Source organism: Nothobranchius furzeri, chromosome 2 (assembly GCF_043380555.1).
Source record: "Nothobranchius furzeri strain GRZ-AD chromosome 2, NfurGRZ-RIMD1, whole genome shotgun sequence".
In the NCBI taxonomy this organism is placed as follows: domain Eukaryota; kingdom Metazoa; phylum Chordata; class Actinopteri; order Cyprinodontiformes; family Nothobranchiidae; genus Nothobranchius; species Nothobranchius furzeri.
In genome coordinates this window covers 73,520,152-73,541,642 of record NC_091742.1, presented here as the reverse complement: position 1 = coordinate 73,541,642, position 21,491 = coordinate 73,520,152, and the positions used below count along the sequence as shown (strand labels likewise).

General features: G+C 40.9%; 1 protein-coding gene across 1 annotated transcript in view; it reads right to left on the bottom strand.

Moving 5' to 3' along the window:
- The window catches only part of LOC107377084 (collagen alpha-1(XXV) chain), a 250,212-nt gene that overhangs the window by 79,468 nt on the left and 149,253 nt on the right, over positions 1-21,491 (bottom strand). Inside the window, exons 6-7 of the mRNA XM_070547918.1 lie at positions 10,340-10,366; positions 4,322-4,348 (exon numbers count right to left, since the gene is read on the bottom strand). Of these exons, the coding sequence (XP_070404019.1) occupies positions 4,322-4,348; positions 10,340-10,366 (54 nt within the window). The remainder of the gene's footprint in view (positions 1-4,321; positions 4,349-10,339; positions 10,367-21,491) is intronic.

Sequence of the window (21,491 nt, the reverse complement as noted above, 5' to 3'; positions counted from 1 at the left end):
CTGCACCCAACCCCTTTGGTCCTCCCACGAGTGATGAGCCCATGGGAAGGGGGACCCACGTTTCCTCTTTGGGCTGTGCCCGGCCGAGTTCCATGGGTGAAAGCCCGGCCACCAGACACTCGCCAACGTGCCCCACCTCCAGGCCTGGCTCCAGAGGGGGGCCCTGGTGACCCACGTCCGGGCGAGGGAACACGGTTTCCATTTATATAATTCGTCATAAGAGGTCTTCGGGCTGCTCTTTGTCTGATCCCTCATCTAGGACCTGTTTGCCATGGGTGACCCTACCAGAGGCAGAACGCCTCAGACAACTTAGCTCCTAGGATCATTGAGACACTCAAACCCCTCCACCATGGTAAGGTGGCAGAATTCCCGAGTCCTTAAGAAGTCATTTGACCAAACATGTCATTTAAAGGTGTGGAACACTGAAGAATCATTTTATTATGATTATTTCTGATTATAATTGGTCACTCTGAGATTTTCATGCAGGCTGAACATGAAAATAGTCTCCTACACCTATCTCCTGCATTAGCTTCTGATAGAAAATTGACGGTGAAATTCTAGGATTAGAAAATCCTGACAGATCTACATCACACTGTCACTTAACATTCATGGACTCACCCATCTCTGCTCACCACAGGGAAGGCCATCTCAAACAGCAAAAGCTAACCACTAGCATTAGCAACTCCACCACACAGCAGAACTCCTTCAGGCTTTGCTGTAGCTGTTATCCAATCCGAGGAGAGATATCTAAATATCAGGAAATAAGACTCCAAATCATTTTGTCTGAAGCTCAATTCTGATGTGGTTCACTTCTAGTTCCAAACAATGGTGCACCCGAGCTTTTTTCCCCAGATTTTGACTTGCAAGGCATTTATTCCTACTAAAGACCACTGCATAAATGACTGATCCACACCTTTAATTAAAGACTTGTAACAGTCGTCTTTAAAGCCATACTTTTTGTAGGAAAGGAAAAGTGCTGGTGCTGTGTTACACTGTAAACATTAACCTGATAATTTTTTTTAAATGTTTTTCTGTCTGATTGTCTTTCGGCTCAGGCTCAAAACACTGACACTGGACCGCACACAGTAATCAGCAGAGATCATTCAATTTCAATGAAGGGAGTTACTGTGATGTAAGGTTACCATGAATCTGCGGTGCTAGCTCTCAGCCTCATGATTTATAGAACAAGATAGAAAATTGACTTAGCCTTTAAGCTAACATTAAATAGCCCTATAGCCTCAACTTATTATTTTTTTGTTCATTCAAAGTTTTTTGCTTGTTTGTGATTTGGTTCCTGTTGAGCTATGCAAATAGTTGAATGACCCTACATATCATCTCACTTCAACTGGCGCTCAGTTACTTCCATCAAATATGTCATAAGGGGGTGGTGTGAGGTGTCTATCTGTGGGCGTGGCATACCTGACTGACCACACCCACCACTGCTGAATGATCACTGGAAGAGCAAATTCCAGGTGTGTGATAACTGGTAACCTCCTCATTTTAGTTGGCCGATTTAATTGCCTCTTTCATCCAACAGGTGAGTCAACAGTGGACAATGCACCAAATGCAATCAAACATTTTCATGTCAAAAAGCTCAGGACAAATGGAAGTGATGAGTCACTGGTAAGTAAGTCTGAGTCGAGGTTCATGTTTTTAGTGATCCTATCAAGTTAAATGTGTGAGTCATGTGGAGGCTTTTGGTCTGTTTGGAGTGTGATGATTAAATCATACATTATACATTAAAGGTATAGTGGAGGATGTTTCTGAATTTCAGGAAAGAACAACACTCTCCTTGTTTTGGAAAAACAAATGCGCATAAGAAAGAAAGCCCAGTTATCCTCATTACAAGTAGCTGCTGGCCTTGCAGCCAACTTCTTCTTCTAGCAGTAATCTGAAATTAATTACTCCAAACAGCATGCCAAACTTTAGCTTACGTGTCGAGCAGAAAAACAAGGACAGAGGTGTCTGTAGGGAGCCCAACCTTCATTTTGCACAGGAAATGAAAACTACCCGGCAACGTACGACGACAGCCTTGCGTGAATGCTTCACCAGAATGATTGACAGTTAAGCGGACCAATGGTTCAGATGATCCACCCGGAAGAAAAAGACCCTTTGCTATACCTTTAACTCAACAGGAAAACCTAACACAACTAAGTGAGCTCCCCCTGGTGGTTGGTTGCAGAGCATCATTTAAGTCTGTTAATCTAAAGAAGATAAAAATAATAAATGTACTAATTTAAAAATAAAGATCTCAAATCATTTTATTCATGGGTTGAATTTTCTTGATCCCATACTTCTTCAATGAATCTTTACAGCAATCCTCATACTAAGCAAGCATGCGGCGACAGTGGAGAGGAAAACTCTGTTGTGAGTGTGGTCCTTCGCAACATGAGTCGCGCTACCTTAATGAGATGAAAAGGGAATTACATGAGGTTAAATTCCGACTCACTGGGGACTGAGAATCACCTCATCACAAGAGCGCAGACTCTAATCACAAAAATACAATGTGTCATGCTTTTAAATGGGTTTGACTTACTTTACAGGCAAAGAAGCCATGTCTAGTGATTATGTATGTCTGTGGTTCACACCAGTGTGTATAGTGCATGAGGGTGGAAATCTTGCTATCTGCTTGTTGGGATCCATGTGGATGAAGCAGACGCATGAATCCATTGTGAGTCATAAAACAAGCTTCATTTCCACCCAGACTGATCAAAGGTCAGACACCACTTGTCCTGTCTTCATTTATTAGGAAAAATCTGCTTAAATGGTTTTACTACATTTGCTCACTAATCTAATGTGCAAAGGCAATAAACTCATCTGTGAAACTAGTACAGTTCAGTGGTGACCTACACTGTTTTTATCCCTCTGGTTCTTCTTCTGTGACTTTAACAACATGTGCTAATTTGTACCTATTAAGGGACACTTGTGTGGTAATTCGGAACTAATGAAATGCACGCTTGAAATGAACGTTTATTTATACCAGAAGACAAATGGGACCCAGCTAATTGTTGTTAAAACGGTTCCACGCTGTGTTATTTCTCCAAATATAATGTCTTGATTATTAAAAGTCATAATAATCACCAAACCGTTTGCAGGTTTATTGCAGAAATAAATCTGATTTGTGTTGGTTTCATCCCAGTGGCTCTTGCAACAATAATGGTTATACAACCCTTTCTAAAACCACTGAAAATAACCAAGTTCAAAATGTGTTAGTGAATGTTGTGAAAGTGGGAAATTACCCAGGAGAACCTAATCCCTGAGGTTGACTGCGATGTGAACCACGTCTATGAGAAACATTAGATGTGTCACTTGGTGACCACTAATTGAATTTCACAGAAAGGGGCATTTGTACTGACTCTCAAATCATAAGAAAACTCGATGCAACTCGCCGGGAGGAGAGCTGACAAAGTTCATCGACAAACTACTGATGTCTGGGTGGGCGCCAGCGCTGAATTGGGATCAGATCCACTGGAGAGATGGCTAAAGTTCCAGTGACAAGACAAACTGTGTTGATGGATTTTCTTTTCCTTGTGTGCCAACCCCTGCATGCACTCTGGCCCATTATAAATCAATTACAGACATTCAAAGTGACTTTGACTTACATCCAATCCTTCCTCGATGATCAACAGCAGATAGAAATAAAGTGAACATGTGTATGTGCGTGCTTGTGCAACCCCACCCCCACTCTTAATGCAGTTAACTTTAAACAAACCTGTGCAGTCTGTTTTTAAAATGAATGCTCTTTTTTGACCCTTTATTGAAGAAAAAGGGGGAAAACTACTCTAGCTGCTAAGTTGAGATAGAATAATTATTTCAGAGGTTATCAAGCACTGAATAGCATCATTTAGATACTGCACCTTTATGGAAATGTCAGACTATGGAGCTGGAGCAAAGGTGCCATGAGGACGGAAGTTAATCATGAGTAATTATGGAGACAGATGTGCTGATTATTAATTAATTTGAGCATAAGACAGCACATTCAATTTGCAGACGAGGAGTAAAAAAAAGTACAACTCTGCACCAGCCCAAATCTTCTAAAGCATCGTAGTCCGTCTACTCATTGTTGATGTAGAAATACGCAGCGCTGCTGAGATGCTTGTTGTTTTTGGCCACATTGGAAGAACTCTATCCCAGGAATTTTGTGCATCTCAAACCTTTAGCCCACATTTCTTCTGAGGGATACACACACACACACACGCACGCATGCACGCACACACACACACACACACACACACACACACACACACACACACACACACACACACACACACACACATATAGTCACACTGATCTGGGAATCTTAAGAAGTCAAACCACATACCCGAGGTCCCTGGTCACCTTGATCCCCCTGCAGATGGAAAGGAAAAAAAAAAACAGAATTGAACTCTTTTGCTTCACCAGAACAGAACACACCAAGACTCACGGCTAGAGCACTCAGCCATAATTCAGAACTAACTGATAAAGTAAAATAATACAGGAACCCTCAGCTATTCCTTGCGGTTGAAAGTAAAATCACTTATGATAACATGGAATGACATGAATTGGGTATTGGAGAAGGAGAACGAGAGAGCAGCGGTGTGAGGTTTGTTGGGTTTGGTGAGGAGGGGGTGGGAGGACCAGATTCATGCCAGATTTTATGCCCCAGAGATCTTTGGCTTTCTGCCGCTTTTTTTTAGGAGAGTACGATGAAGAAGAGACCGAGCTAAGCTCTGATGGTTCAAACATTTGGATTTCATATCAATCTCCATGTAAAAGACGGAGGTTTCATTGCTTTACTGCAAACTCCAAACAAAAGAACGGCTTTGTTTGAAGTAGATGAAGGATGATCGAATGTTAGAAAGTGAATTTTAACCTTAATCTGTCTAAATTACAATAAGTGAACATCCTCAAACTATCTCATTTGTTAGACTGACTGGGTCACCATTAGGTGAGACAGGCTGAACAAATTATACCACTTTTGAATCAAATACACTTCCTTGGCATGCCGTTGCAATCTCAAATTAAACACCTCTTGGAATTTTTGCATTTGTTTTTCATTGGGCCAAATCCAAAGGGAAAACAGTTGTGAATGGCCACACTCACGGCTGCTTTATTCGTCTTGGGTGGTGCATCAAGTTGTTTTTAATTTTATTGAACTGTTGACTGATTGGGTTTATACGAAGAGCATAAATGTGGCTTTAGTCAATAAAGCAATAAAGCTATTTGTGGATTGTAACAGATGAGCGGGGTTTTGTGCTCTACATTCGTGGCCATAAGTATTAAGAATGATTCCATCATTGATTTTCACAAAATATGCAGCTTCTGTGTTTTTAGATCTTTTTCTTGGACATTTCTACGATTGACTGAAATATAAAAACGTAAAATTTTTAAGGATCTTCTTGACAATTATGTTAAGTTTTCTTCAGAGTTATTTTTTGTAGTGTTAGTCTTTCTTTTTCAAGACCTCCATAGGAGGGAAATGATTATTATTTATTATATTATTATGGCCCAAACAAATTCTTGCTATCTGAATCTGACTCCCTGGTAGCCTTGAGCGGCAAACAACAAACCCCCACGAAGGAATGCAGACAGATGCTGTGAAAACCCGATCTGACCCCCCCACCCCCCGCCTTCGGATTGGTGGACTTCAGCCTGGCGAGGTCATCAATCTGCAGAAGTCAATGTGCTCTTCGCTTCTCCCAAGATCTCCCTCCCACCTGTGACTGTACAGTAGATGAGTGCCGTAGATGACTGCTCTCGCTGGGGGAAACAGGATCCCAGCCCCCCCCCCCACCCCCCCACCCCCCGCCTTCCTATTGGAGTCTCATGTTATGTTGTGTTGTCTGAAGTCTGTTGCATATCTGTTGAGGTGTTTTTTTGCAGAGCAAAGCTGCCCTCCTGGTGGGAGGGTAACTCTGAAGTGCCTTTTTTTCCCTCCACCTGATCCAACCCTCATGTAACCCTCTTATCTCTATTAAGGTAGTGCGACTCGGGTTGCGAATGACCACAGTCACCAATTCTTGTCATGTGTCTTGCCCATGTATGTCTGATCTCTGAATTGTGTGTACTGAAACTCTAATTTCCCCCTGGGATTAATAAAGTATTGATTGATTGATTCACACTGATATACTGTCAATCAACTTCTGGACTGAATCCTGACTAATGCAGCCCAATCCTTATAATTGATGCGTGGTGTTTGTTAGACTTTGTTGGTCTTTCTTTGTCCACCTGTCTCTTGAGGATTGACTACAATCTCTCAATGGGGTTAAAGTTTGGGGAGTTTCTTCACCACTGAACCAAGCTACTTAGTTCTGACTTTTACTTTATGACACAATCCTCCACTGAAAATGCATTGTTAATCACCAATCTGCTCTTGGGTGGAGTTCCTCTTGGATGATGTTTAGGTACCATTCTCTCTTAATGAAGTAAGTCCAGTCCCTTGGCTGAGAAGCAGCCCCACACTTAACTGGTCTTAAGATGCTTTACAGTTCATAAGACTGGTGAGAGTGCTTTCTTTGAGTTATCCAGACAGTCCTTTTCCAAGATGCCCCAAACAATCATAAAAGAGATTCATCAATGAACATGACGTTTCCTCAGTCCTCAGCAGTCCAATCCCTGGACCCTGATGTTCTTCTTGGACAGAAGTGGCTTCTTTGCTGAACTTCTAGACCACAGGACATCTTATAAAAGTCTCCTCCTCACTGAACTACAGATGCTTTTACACCTGCCTGCTGTCATTCCTGAACAAGCCCTGCACTGGTGGTGCCCCACTCCCACCGCTGAGTCCATTTTTAGAAGACAGTTTTGGTGCTGCTTGTCCTAATGTCTTCTCCACAACAATAAGACTTTTAAAAGTAATGTTTTAAAGTTATCTTGCAATGGTGCAAACTCACTAGCAATATATTCATCACCTGTGAATATATTTCAGTGAAATGCAAAGGTGACTGCACGTACTCTTGCAAGTATCTTGCAACAATGGGAACCAAACCTTTCATAAAATTTGCTCAGTCTGTTATTCTAACTCAATCAGCCTGACACACTTAGCTTCTATCAGTGTGTTTACATGTGCATCTAAGTCAATCTAAGTAATACATGGGAGCCTTTATCCTAGTTTACGTGTACTTTAGAAAACCGAATGGCTAAATTAAGTTTGTTCCACTCCGGTACAGTAGGTGGCGACATACTCCCTTTTGTGTCGGCATTCTTCCGGTTAGAGCATTGCAATACAGAGAGTAAACAAACGCTGGTAGAACAATGACCGAAGAATGGATAGCACCAACACTGCAGCACAGCTCACTTGGTACCTACTGTAATGTTTGATAGTGTTACATGTATTACTTTGTGGTGATGATATTGTCAGATGATTGCTTCCGTGGTCTCGTCACTTCTGGTCGTTACTGGTATCAGCTCGACTGAGCCATTTACATACTGGTGCTGTCGGATTGCTACTGCATTATCGGGGTACTTCAGCCAGATTAAACCAGTTTGCCTTCAACCAGACTAACACGTTTACATGCATTTAAATAAACTAATGTCACTGTTTAGGGCAATAGCTTGGTTTTCTGATGTGTGGCTTTGCTTAACATAGCCCTCTCCTGTGTTACCCAGAGGATCACTGAAATATCAGCAGGTGCCTTTATGTGCTCCAGGGATTACTTTGACACAAATTGTCGTTAACATTCTATTGAAATGCCAATCATTACAACTGAGGCAGAAAAATTAGTGAAAAATAATTGTGTCATTCTCCAAACCTCTGGCCACAGCTTTGTCTAAAGCAGCACAATGTAAACAAAAGAAAAAGACGTCACTGTTGATTTATGACGTTGATCAGTGACAACAACTAGCATAATTCTGCGTCCCACATTACAAGAAATAATCAGTTACCAAAGAGGCCAATTTGGCCCAGATGACAAAATCATCTACTTGTGTCTGACTTTGAGCTTCGGTTAGAACTCTCACGCCATTTCCTTCTATTTCAGCGTAATCATCCTGTCACTTTGGGTCATTACCAAAGTATAAATCACTTTACATTATATCATTTGTATTTATATGTATTTAACTTTTACCAGTAACAGATCCCTGATACAGAAACTGGTTTCATACTGAATGAATTTGAGGACTTTACTATCTTCGGTGTGATTCCACAGGCATGCACTTTGCCCCTGGTCCTTCAGAACCAGTGTGGTTATGTTGCATTCTCCACTGCTGTTTTATAGAGCACTGCTCAGTGAGGCATTTATGGGTTTGACTTGGGCGATGTGGCTTTCAACACGCTCTGCTGTGGATTTATGAATTCCAGAAGAATTTCAGCATTCACACTTGAGGTCAGAATGAGTTGATTTCAAAATAAAGTAGCAAATAAATTTCAAATCACATTTTGTTTGGAAAGAAAAATTCTGTGGAAAAAGAAACAATGTTTTATTGTCTTGACTAGCAATGGTGTAAGTGGGCCTGAAATAAGAAAATAAAAATGTCATCTTTAGTCAAAAGTCTGATTTAAACACCTAAAAGAATGACGCATATGGTACAGGAGGAGCCACACACAAGGGCAGCTCAGTTTGAATCTGTTGAAGCAGCTTGCAAGTTTTGAAGAGCTAAATCTTTGTTTCTTTTCCAATGTTTTGTCTCGTTTATGCCATATAAATTATTTTTACACAGTAAAACACTAAAGTCCATGTGAGAATAAGTGGGCTTCCAGAACCAAATGGAGCGTTAAAGACCGAGTTCACTGAGAAACTCTTTTTACTTACTATTTTTGAAAATGGTCAGTTATTCTGAGTTCAACATGCAGGCTTAGTTCAGAAAATCCTGACAGATCTACGTCATACTGTCGCTTAACATTCATGGACTCACCCATCTTGACTCATGACGAGGGAAGGCTGTTGTTGGTTTAGCGTCCAGGAATCAGCAGAGAACGTCTCTGCTAGTAGAAGCTAACCGTAAGCAACTCCACAACACGACAGAACTCCTTCAGGCTTGTGTTATTTGTGGAATGGCTGATCTTCCAACATTTCTTCATCACTTCCATCCCAAGCATGGCTTTGTTTGGATACCAGAAGATCTATTCAGGATAAGCAGTGAGCTTATGTCAGCTTGTACAGCCACCTTGCTGAACCAAGAAAAGTTCAGGGGCAAGAAAATTTGCTTCTAAAGAGGATAGCTCCAAATTGTGCCCAGCTATGGACCGGCTGGCACAATTTCTCCCCATGAACACTGCGTTTGAGTGAGTCCTCACTCAGTTTGCTTGCTGCCTTCCCAGTAGTCCACAGCTTTACTGGTGGCTTGCCTTCAGTCCTCAAAACATGCATCTACCAATCTCCTATGGAAAAAATATAACCCGAGACAAAAGTCTACTCAAAAAAGGAGTGGCCACTACATCACTATGGCATTTTGAAAGGTCACACTCATATATATTTGTATATTTTACATATATTTTAACACACTTGCAGTGGTCTCTAGTAGGAATAAATGCCTTGTGAGTAGTGTTCTGGGGAAAAACAGCCCTGGCGCACCTGTTTGAGGGCGTAGAAGCCAGCTGCAGGAGAAAAGAGCTTCAGACGACAGGATTTGGATTCTTATTTGCTGATATTTGCACATCTCACTTCTGATTAGCGGACAGCGGTACAACTCTAACACTGACTTTGAAACGTTGATGTTTTAAGACAAGCCTGAAGGAGATCTGCTATGTGGTGGAGTTGCTAATGTTAATGGTTAGCTTCTGCTAGTCGACTTGAGACATTCTCTGCTGTTTCCTGGATGCTAAACCAACAACAGCCTTCCCCATCGTGACTCAAGATGGGTGAGTCCATGAATGTTAGGTGACAGTGTGATGTAGATCTGTCAGGATTTTCTAGTCCTAGAGATTCATCATCTATTTTCCATATTTCTATATTCAGAAGCTAATGCCGGAGGTAGGTGTATGAGACCAGCAGCCTGCATTAAAAACTCAGAGTGAACGATGATTTTCAAGAGTAATAAATAAAAATGCTTTCTGAGAGAACCGGCTTTTTAATATAAAATTAAAATCTCTCAGATATCAAAGTTGTTTGTATTTACATTATTAATGAATATTTTGATATCTTACCTAACCTTTAAAAGTCCAGTATCAAGGACTTGGTGTAAAAACAGCATTAGTTTAGTTGTGTGAATGCTGCTCCGACTAAACGGATTCATTCAAACTGCTTCCCCCCGTTTCAGCTTAAAGATAATTAGCTGTTGGTGCAAATTCAGCACGATTCTCTCTTCACAGAGCTCAACTCGTGAGCAAGCAAATAGTCAGCTTGTAAGCCACTGATGTAAAACTCTGATCTACATATCTATCATCCCTATAAGAATAGATAAAAACAAAGATTGTTCTCACCTTTTCACCTTTTATACCAGGGGGGCCCTATAAGGAGACACAAGAAAAAACAGTTTAAATAGCAGCGATGAAGAAAAAATTATGTTTTTAAGATCTTCTTGGCTTCATAACAATCACGTTAACCAAGAAACAAAAGGAGCTACTGAGCACGATCTGAACGTCATGAACTTAGCGAGAAGGAACTATGAGTACAATCTGACATCTCTGTCGGGATCTGATTATAATCCTGTGTCACCGACTGGCAAACAGTGCCTTATGCACTGAAGACAGCAGGGCTTATGAAAACACACAATTAAAATATAAAACAGACCCAAATCAAGTCCATGTTTACTTAGAGGATCACATCCAGCAATCGCTAACCGAGTACTGGCAGGCACGTTGCGAAATATGCCGTGAACAGGAGGAATACTGCCTCCTTTCATTGCACACAGCAGTTTCCGTGCAACAGCTTTTGCTTCCAGCTTGTCAGTCAGCAGGCGGCGGCTCCGGGCTGGCCTCTGCAAACGACCAGGCAGACGATCTGACAGTGAGGTGTGCATCCCTACGAACGTGTGTTCAAAACAAACCAGTACCCCTAACGTTCCGGTTGAAAGGTGAAGCCCACTTTGGGATCTTTTGTTTGCTCTGATTTTAGACTGTTGGGAGAAAATAAAACTGCTGAGTTTGTGTATTCCTTCTGAAACAGAGACGTGCTGTAATTACCTGACCAAGAGTTAGCCGGTCATGGGCATGAGAGTGGTTATGAATCCCTAAAAAAGGTATAAAGTTTTATTTTTTAATGCAAGGGTTACACTTTCTGCCTAACTGACATGATTCCAACGATGGACCACATTAGTATAATTCCTGTGTTTGGATTATATTCCTTGGAGTCCACTGTATGAACCGGTGACCCAGAATTGTAGGCTTATTCATACAGACAGCCTGCAACAGCGCTGGCACACACACTTGCACAGTTAAACACTAAAACGGTTCAGTAATATTCCTCTGCCAGTTTCTACCACTCAGATGAAGGGAAATGCATTCATAACCAGGTTTCTGCCTGCTCGCTGCAACTGGACTTATGCTTCAATGCTTAGTTAATCATCTGTAGCATTTTTGCTTCGATACCAAAGTGAATGCATTCCCAGCTCGAGCCACCTCAGGTCTTTTTTTTTTGCCTTGGTCATGAGGTTGTGAACCTGCACAGCTAACTTTAAAAAGGGGAGAAATCAAGAAGAGGCACCGACCCGCGTTAAAAAGCTGAGGCACAAGGTCGGTGGGAAATGCAGCTTTTAAAGGCAGACGCACTCAAGGAGGTGGTCCCGATGCTTGGTACTTAACCAACAATACAAAGTGCAACAACAACCTTGTAAACACAAAATGCGTTATTGTAAAAACAATGTTTCCGAATGTGGTTTTTCTGGGCAGGAAAAGCAGAATGTTGAAATAAAACGTAACATTTATTGTGATGTAAAGGCATTCCAGAGAGGGTGAATAAGTTTCCAGTGTGGTTCTCTAAATGGTTTATGTTGTGCATGGGAACTGGCCTTGAACAATGGGAGGCTATAGGCAAACCTGTAAACAGCTACAACAAAGAAATACATAAATATCACCACTGAGGCTCTTAGTGTCAGTCTGCCCTGTTTGGCATTGTACGGTGATTTTGGCACCCTGGACAATAAAACTAAAGAATGGGCAGCACAGCTTATGCAGAAGCAAACATTGCATTACAATGATGAAAACTTGGAATAAATAAAAGCTAAAAAACGATAAATGCAGCAAAGTAAAGCTTGTCATCTAATTTACATAGTCGGTCCAGAGCAAAGGTACAAAGGACTTCGCGGTTTTCTTGCAAATATTTTGCTTCCCTTTCAAAGAGCTCTCTCAGTGTAAACAGAAATGTGTGAAGGATCAAGTGTTTAGTTGAATCATAATTCATAACTTCTTGTTTAAATTGTTGAAAGAGTACTCGCACGTCAGATCATTTAACTTTGTGAAGCGCATTATCAAAGGTTAGCATATCGGCAGAAAACAGTAACATGACCGTAACTTCTACTTTACCACGCAAATGTAGTTTGAATGAAACTGCTGTGCTTGTGAACCAATATAACCCCATCCCACCGAGAGCCAAGAAATACCAAATGAATACCGTTAGGGGAGACCAGGAATGATTGTAACACTCAGTTTGACCAATCAGAAGAGAGCTATGATGATGTGATTGACCACAATGTCTGCTCATGGTTTGCCTTCTGCAAGTCTGTGCTGTTAAACTATAGACAGATGTATAAATTAGACATTTTATGACACCTAACTCTACATGGCCAGTATCGGGGACAAAATAATCTTCATTGGGGTATAAAATAGTAAATTGTTTGTATTTATACAGCACCCTCTGGAGTCCCCCCCCCCCCCCCCCCCAAGGCACTTTACAGCACAACCAGTTATACACATGCACACACACTATGAACTACAATGTAGCCACAGCTGCCCTGGGATGCACTGATAAAGGAGAGCTGCCAAGCACAGGAGCTGCCAGTCCCTCTGACCTCCAACAGCACGCAAGGAGGGTAAAGTGTCTTGCCCATACTCACAACAACTGCCAGCAGGAGTCTGGGTTAAAACCTGCAACCCACCAATTACAGGGTAAATCCCTAGCCCTTGAGACACCATCTCAAATACCAACAAAACTACGTAATTCCAGTTCATTATGCTATAAATGCTAAAAATGTCCAAATATAAAACATTTCTAAATATGATTTCCTTTACAAACAATTTTAAATAAGGTGTTTTAGTTCTGCAGCTAGCTTGCTCTGAAATGATACGATTGTAAAATGAATAAAACTGCAGCAAATTAGAGATGTTAGGAGTTCAATTCATCCTCCTTATTTTCTTGGCAAATTAAGTGTTTTTTTTTTTTTGAGAACCTGCTCCTTATACGCGTCATCATTCGTACATGACTTGATGGGATGACGTCTACTGGAGCTTCGCCTGTGGGTACACAGAAAGTCTTTAATAGAGTCTATTAAACAGCTCTCATGGAAAGACGATTTCAAAGGATCCAACAGTACTAAAGTTAAAATTCATTGGGAGTCTTCTTGTCTTTGCTTTTGCTTTGTGGTTTCCATTTTCCCTCAGAAGGCTGTCTTATCAGCACCTGTGTATACTTTCACATCTTTTTATCATTTGAGTGTTGACTTGTTGTCGTGAGCAGGCCTCCAGCAGATGCTCCACAGCACAGAGAGCTGCTTCTGTTTAATCACCGTGTATTACCTCCTCACACTGTTTATCCTCTGTACAGCCGCTTTAACGTGCATGGTAACATGATATAATGCATTCAGCCCAGAGATTATAGGCTAATAAGATGCTTAAATTATAACATTTCTGTTTTTGGTGACAATGGAGATGTCATAGTTTGCTTTTCTTTTGTTTGTGTCATGGTTTTCAGCAGACTCTTACGCGGTACTTTCTGCTGAGTTAGCCACCCACCTGAGCCACACCTGGTTGTCTCCTGGTCTCATGTGCACTGCACTACAAAAGCTCCCATCAAGACTGTGTCAAATGACTGTTTCTCTGTTCAGACTCTAAAAAAGAGACCTTACTCCTCTTGACCAGAGCTATCCTCCTGTAAAACACTATGAGTTAGTCGTCACCTGTTTTCTTTCCCAATAAACTTTATAATTCAGGAGTGTGTCACAGGGTCAGTCAGTGTTTGTACAGAAAAACATAAGGGTGTGTTGGATAAAGCATCAAGAAGCTTAATTTCTTGAGTTAGTCAGGAGGAAACTAAATGTTTACTGACGTTAAAGAAATGGTGAAAAAAAAACACTTTTTGATGCCCCCCCCCCCCCCCCCCCACTGGAAAACAAAAGTTATTTATTTTCCCGTGTGGTTTTATTTTTGTCTGAAAAGTATTCCAGGAACCACTGGACAAATTTCAATGCAACTCTCAGACAGATATTTATTGCTTGTTCGTTTACAACTGATTAGCGTCTGGATCCAACCAAATTCAACATGGCCGCCAAACCTCACTGACATTAGCCACTACAGTACAAAAATGCCAAGTCAGTACATTTTCTAGACACTGGGCTAACATTTGGTATGGTGGCAGGTGACAGACTTTCGCAACACATTCTGCAAAATCTTGGGATTTCACAACATTGTGGCGTGGAGTTATTTTTATTAGAACTGACAACAATGACAGTTAACAAAAGGCCTTTTTCTCGTCATTAGCGGGTCCTTCATAACGTTGCTTTTCAGTACAACACCAGAAAACTCTAAAGAATGTTAGAGTATTATGCTAATGTTTACATTAATGTTTACATGAATAGTTTTGTAGGGAAAATGGTTTTGCCTTATTGTTACAGTCTCGAAATGCATGCACATGAATGTTAATTATTATATTTTGATGGCAAAACAAATAAAATCAACCAACCAACTCCATTCTTTTACAATATTTATTCATAAATTGTTCATCAACTGCTTCATTTTAAAAAATTGTGCTAACCTGTATTGGTATACTTCCATATACTTAAAAAAAACAGAAAAAACAGTAACGTTGTTTCTGGGTTGTTGTCTCACAGCACAAATACCCCAAGTTTCTTAGCAGGGAGTCCATAAACATTCATGTTTGCTCTACTGGTGAAACTAAACTCCTTGTTGAAACTATTGTGCACGGTTGTTTGTCGTGTGTGTCTGCTGGCACTGAGATGGACTGACCACCTGTCCGTCTCATTGTACCTCTACTGGGAAATCTTCCATCTACCATAAAAACCAAGTACAAATTACAGTCTGGGAAGTTTAAAAATGGGAAAACTTGTCTCAGACTTCCTATGCTAGCTGATTTCGAACAGAACATCCGGCATTTATGATATTGTCAAGGTTATTACACACCACTGGAAAGGGATTAATATTTTTTTCTGGACACAAGTGCAGAGTGCTTGAAGCCAAAACCGTGACCACGATCTCCCTGAAAAGCCTGAACGAGCTCTCGGTATGAGAACAAGGAAACCTCTGGCACCTTTTGAACAGAGTGGAGGAGAAGAATGAAAAGGTTTGTGGGAAAAATATGCAAAAGGCAAAGAAAGTGAGGGCCAAAGCCACGAACAAACTGTCCTACAAATCTGACCATGTCACTTACATCAGTTCATATTAAAAGGAAAGAATAACTGATGCTCAATGAAAGGACTCTGGCACTCCGATGTACATCTTACGTGACTCCTGCAACACTAGTCAGACTGTAATAACAGTTAAATACTGGTCTCAGTGCTGCCAGTGTTTCACTGGTGCTTCTGAGTGAACTATTGTCTTTTATTTGACATTATATCACTGTATTTAGCTTCACCACAGAAAAATAACAGCTAGCTTCTAATTATTTTAGCAGAACAGGTTTTTGTTCATTTAAAAAGAAGGCAACAGTCCAGAAAGGAAAGCCCAGAGCCGGTCATTACCCATGGTTTAAAGCTGCTAATGCTATGTGGGTTCTGTTGACTTGCGTTGTTATAAAAGAGCAAGAACAAGCAAGTGTGTGTTCAGCAGGTTGTGATCCAACAATGAAAGCTATGGATTTATCCGGCATTCATTGAAATTTTGTATATTTCCAGTATATATGGAATGTAAAAGCTTTTATATTCTTCTCTTGTGTTTCTTTAACAAGGACGTTAGCAATAGCTTGGGCTAGCATTAGCTGAAAGCTCTGGCTGGCAACTCATGCTTGCATTTTTTACGGTTACATTCATCAATGTTTTTACACTGAGGTGGGCTGGGACATGCTAATTTAATGGTGTGTGTCTACGCTTATGACGTGTTAAACCGGCTTCTCAGAGCGAACCATTTCTCCATAGCCATTACATTATTACTTTACTAATTTATAACGGAAAGAAGGTCAAAGACAAAGAAAACCTTTTGATATGTTACATTAGACATCCCAAGCTGCTTTAATTGAACAACAATAATGTAAATGTTGTTTTTAATTCTATGGTCACTTTAAATTCCCTCCAAACCATCCTTGCTGTAGTAATTTTATCAGTAGACACCAGATGTCTTAGTTGGGTTTAGGGGAATGTTAGCTTGGATTTACAAACACTTTTTTCCTGACAGTGTCTTTTAAAATGTGATGAGTTGTTATTATAAACTAGCCTGGCAAGCCAGACTAAATAAATATATGATTCAGTCTGGCAACGCTCCATTAACGGCTCTCGGTCGTGGGGCGGGTTCTACCGCTGTCTTTCAAATGATCGCCGCATGCTACTGGACAACGAATAGCGTGACGTACTCACCACAACGGATGTCCATAAACGAGGCAGTTCGCAACTGAAGAAGGTGAAAATACATCCTTTTTTTTTTAATGAAAAAAATTAAATGCATCTATCTGCTCCTGATTCTAATAAAGCCCAAGTCCAAATAGTCCAAAACTGATGTAAAAGCCATTTCAAACTAGCTGTCGCCATCTTGTTCCACTCTGTTGCATCATCCCGCCCACCAGACGAATAGAGGGCCTTGATTGGCCCACAAAGCAGATAAAGCGCTGTGATTGGTCCACAAAGCAGATAGAGCACTGTGATTGGCCCACATTGGTGGGTCAATCACATCTCTCTATAGGCTTGAAACCCCTATAGAGAGCTGTGATTGGCCAGCCACAATGCTGCTAGGGGCTGTGGAGGTTCCAACGGAGCGTTCCTAGACTAGACTAGAGAGCTCATTTTAAACTTCTCTGCTACAGAAACATTAGAATGGTACTAATTAGTGGTGCCACAAATGCAAAACACTAGCATTTGATTCCAGACAGGTGGATTAGTGTTGTTCATACTTTTTTTCTAGAGCTATCATTCTACTACCCACCTGTAGCTGAGTACTGATAAAACAATGGTAGAAAACATTCAAGCATTTTCCTTTAAAATGATTTTGTGTTTGTGCTCAAGATGTTTGTGACCAGCAACTTTATTCTTGATGCTACATGATTCCAGGAACCACTTAGAACAAATTACAAGTTGCAAAACACCCCATTTCTGTCCGCCTAATTCAAAAGTCTCTCACATTCCTCTCCTTCTATAATGTACTGGGGGGGGGGGGGGGGGGGGGGGGGAAGAATCACGATGGATTGAAGCTTGACAGCGCTTGCCTGACTTTACAACACAAAGAGAGGGCCTGGCTGGTGTCCACAGCTTTAGCTGTTGTTGACATGAGCAAAATAATTCTTTTGGGTTTGGCTGCACGCTGCTTGTAGGATTCTGTGAAACAATCCATATAATGCCACTTGACGCAAAACGTCAGGAACAGAGGATCTGCTTGTACCCTCTGTCTGTACTAGGATGCATTTGTTTTCATCAGAGTGACCGTTTAAACCAGTCGAGGTCCAGAACATCAGTTAGTCAAACAGAGCTCATATCCTCTTTTGTGGAAGTTGGGCCAAATGGGCTGGCAGGAGTTTCTGAAGCCCAAACCGTGGGCCACATGGATCCAATCACCACACCCCGAGGCACTGGCATCTCTGAGAGTGCTGGCCAAAACTACCGCTTTTACAGCCTCGTCTTTACAGGCATGCGCCTCTCTCACACATTATTAATAAACATGTGTGTACAGAGGAGGTTAAACAAAGTGATCCTCCAGGCATCGAGTGCTGACAGGGAATGACTAACGGAGGAGGGAGCAGGTAGGGAGAGTAGCGCATCACAAAGAGGAAGAGGAGGAAAGGGGCAGACTAGGCTTTACGCCATTGAACTCCGGTTTGACACTTCCTGACTTTTTTAATAATTACCGGGTCACAGTAACGTTAGTGTTCTTCGTGGTGTTTGTATGTTATCACTGCAAGACCCGCCAAGGATAATGATCAACAACGTACACGGGATTATCTAGGTCACATCTAAAACGCCACAGTCAAATGACGACAAAGGTTTTAAATTGGATATGTGCACCTGCATTCATAATTATAAAGGTAAGTTAGCAAACTTCTGATTTGGGTTGCTAAATGATATCAGCTAGCGCTTTACTGGAGAAGCAACGCTAACAACATTAGCAGAGAGTTATTATTTCATAACCAAAAACGACTCATGAGGCTGACTGATAACATTATTAGGGTTGCTACAACACTGCTAACTTTTGCTAGTAAAGCTCTAGCATGTATTGTCATTTAGCAACCCAAAGCAGAATTAACTCACTTTATCAATTAATTTAGGTGGACACACACTAATTAAAACCTTTGTTTTTATTTGAATGTGGCGTTTTAAAGCCGCTATGGTGAATATACGAAACAAGCTAGGTTTTGAACGCAAACACTCACCCCTCCCCTCATTTATCTTCCCTGAGATTCTTCTGCCGGAACCGGAAACCAACATTACCAGAGGATACAGGGTAGTGCTAAACACCAGTTGTCATTTTCTAGGTCCAAACTTCTTTTGTTGTCTACAACCTCAAATGGTGTTTATCTTTTTGGGAGTCTGGTATTTTGTCCTAAAGTTGAAGTGGTAGCAGCCAGCTGTTTCTTCTTCTCTGATATTATTGAGCAGAGAACCTCTGACAACAGTGGTGTTCTGTTGCTACGTGTGTGTGTGTGTTATGAACAGGGGAACATGAAAGTGCAATGATCGGCCAGACCAAAAATGAGATGGTGTAATGGTTGCAATCGGCCTGAACCATGTTCTTGGTGGAGGTTTTGACAAATGCAAAAGAACCACTTTATTAATTATTTTTGTTTCAGTTTTGATCTCCACAATACATTTATATGGCTATACTGTGTTAGAGTGTTAAGAGGCATGAAAAAAATATTTTAAGCTCATATAGTTTCCAAATTTGCTATAGCAGCTTTAAAAACGGCCGTGATCATCCTGTTGATGGTTGTACTTGGCCGGTCCTGCAGGGAGTGCTTAAAAAAACACAATAGAAAACAAATGTTACCGAAACCTGGAAGTGATTCGACTGGCTAAAAAAGTTAGGAAGCATCAAAATTTTGTGGCATAAACCCTGTAGGCTGATTAGATAGAACATTAAAATATTCTTTTCATGTTTTTGCTCAGGGGTTAGGGTTATAAGATCTAAAAAAAGATCACGAACTATAAAGAATTGCTGCCGATAGCTCCTTGAATGGTGTCAGTTCAGAAGGCTATTAAGGATTATGGAACTAACCATGAGATGATGGTGATTTAAAAAGGTGGCATGATGGAATACAGGTAAAAGTCTTGATTAAGGAGCTTAGTCAACGGAAAACAAAATCAAAAAGTTCCACGCTTTTAAATTTTCATTTAGGATTACACACAAGGGGGGAGCATTTGTGAGCACAAACGATAACATAAACCTTGGAATTTTATCATTTACTTCTTGAACAAATACATTCAACAACGGAACCCTAGCCCTAACTCCTCTAACTCCAGAAAAGTCTTAGTTTAAACCTACGAAGATGCAAAATGTGTATATGTTTGGATTGGAATTTATTTTAGTAAGGGTTAGGGAGAACGTAATTTTGACCAAAACAAATGCTATTTAAATTAGAAACACAGAAGTGTGCTTTTGTGTTATGATAAATTGATCTGCGATATATTTAACTACAAATAAAAGCAGGATAATATTGATTAGGGATATTTTAACTTTTGGTATTTCCAAAGATTATGCATAGTGTTAAAACGCCATGCCCATTTCAGATATGCCCTGCTTGGTTACCAGGGTGACTGGGATCGCCCATGATGGACCAATAAAGGATGTCCGGATTTTCACCAATTTACAACTTTCCCAAAATTGTTTTGTCCAGTTTTTTACCAAACAGCAATCAAAAGTAAGACCAAAAGGAAAAGAGCACACTACAAAAATACAACATCCATGTCCATCAATAGATGTTTAACAATGTTTCTCAGTAGTTCTTTATGAGTAAATGCACAAATCTAGTTGAGAAAGCATACATAGATGACATTAGCCTGCAACAGAAAGAAAGCTGTCCATTCCACATGCACACCTCCAGCTGTTAGTTCTGCATGGGAAAACTCAGTAATATTACCGTGGACCCCTAGGGAACTTTTCCTCGAGCCGGAAAACTAATAGAGGACGGGGTTGTGAGTAATCAGAGCAGAATGGGCAGGAACGGACAACCACAAGTGGCTGGTGCTCGTCGGGGGAATCTGGACGTGGAGGTTAGGCAGGGATAGGAAAACCACATTGGAAAACTGACTTGGGAATGGCATCTGGTTCCCATATCCAGAATGTATCACAATTAACCGGAATAAAATGGCTTTAATGTGTGTGTATGTGTTTGTGAGTGTGTCTGCTTGTTGTTATGTGTTGGATGTTCTTGTGGGAGAAGGGACTTTGGGAACGGAGCAAAATGAAACTGATAGTGCCATTGGTTAAAGGAGTGTGTTATGTTTAAATACAATGTCAGGATGCAATTCAAGCATGTTAAGACCCTGCTGAAGAAGGGGGGGGGGGGGGGGGGCACATTTAAAGTGGGATGCCAAAAACATTCAAGCCAAATTTCTTCTCGTGTAATATGTGGGAACATTTCTGACCCAGAGGAATCTTGTTAAGGAAGTGAAAATGTTCTGTTGTTCTGTTTGTTCTATTGGAACCATGGCATTGCTTTGCATTTGCCATGAATTGGTGTCAACTGGAGAAAACCTGCTAGTTGTCCCTGAGTCAAAGGTAACTCCAGGGGTGACCGAGCTTTTGCAGTCTTTGCCCCGATCTTTAGATTAATCTCCTACTCAAGTTTAAAAAGTTCTCTTCTCTCAAGATTTTTAAAGCCAGACTGAAGCACCATTATGAATTCCTGATGCAGTGTTTTATCTGTGATTGCTGTTTGTATCTTTATTATAATGGTTAGGCGCATTTTGTGCTCTTATCTGTTTTTCTATGTTATATTACACCTTGGGCCTTCTATAGGATGGTGGTGGGAACGTGCTTTTATGGTTGATTGGTTGACTGAAATCTTTTACTGTCTTTAATGTAGAAACGCGACAATTCACATCTTCATTTTCAGGGTATTGTGGAAAGACCATTACTAACTAATATTTATCTATTGTAGGCGGCTTTTTGAACCACCACAGCCTACTTAAGTATTGTTGCTCACCATGTCCATCCCTTTATGACTACAGTGGACCCAAGGGTACAGGGTCTCAAACAAGGAAGCTAGGTGTCATAACGTTGTTTGCTGAAAATGGACCCAAAACACAGGATATCCAGGAGGCAGTTTCAA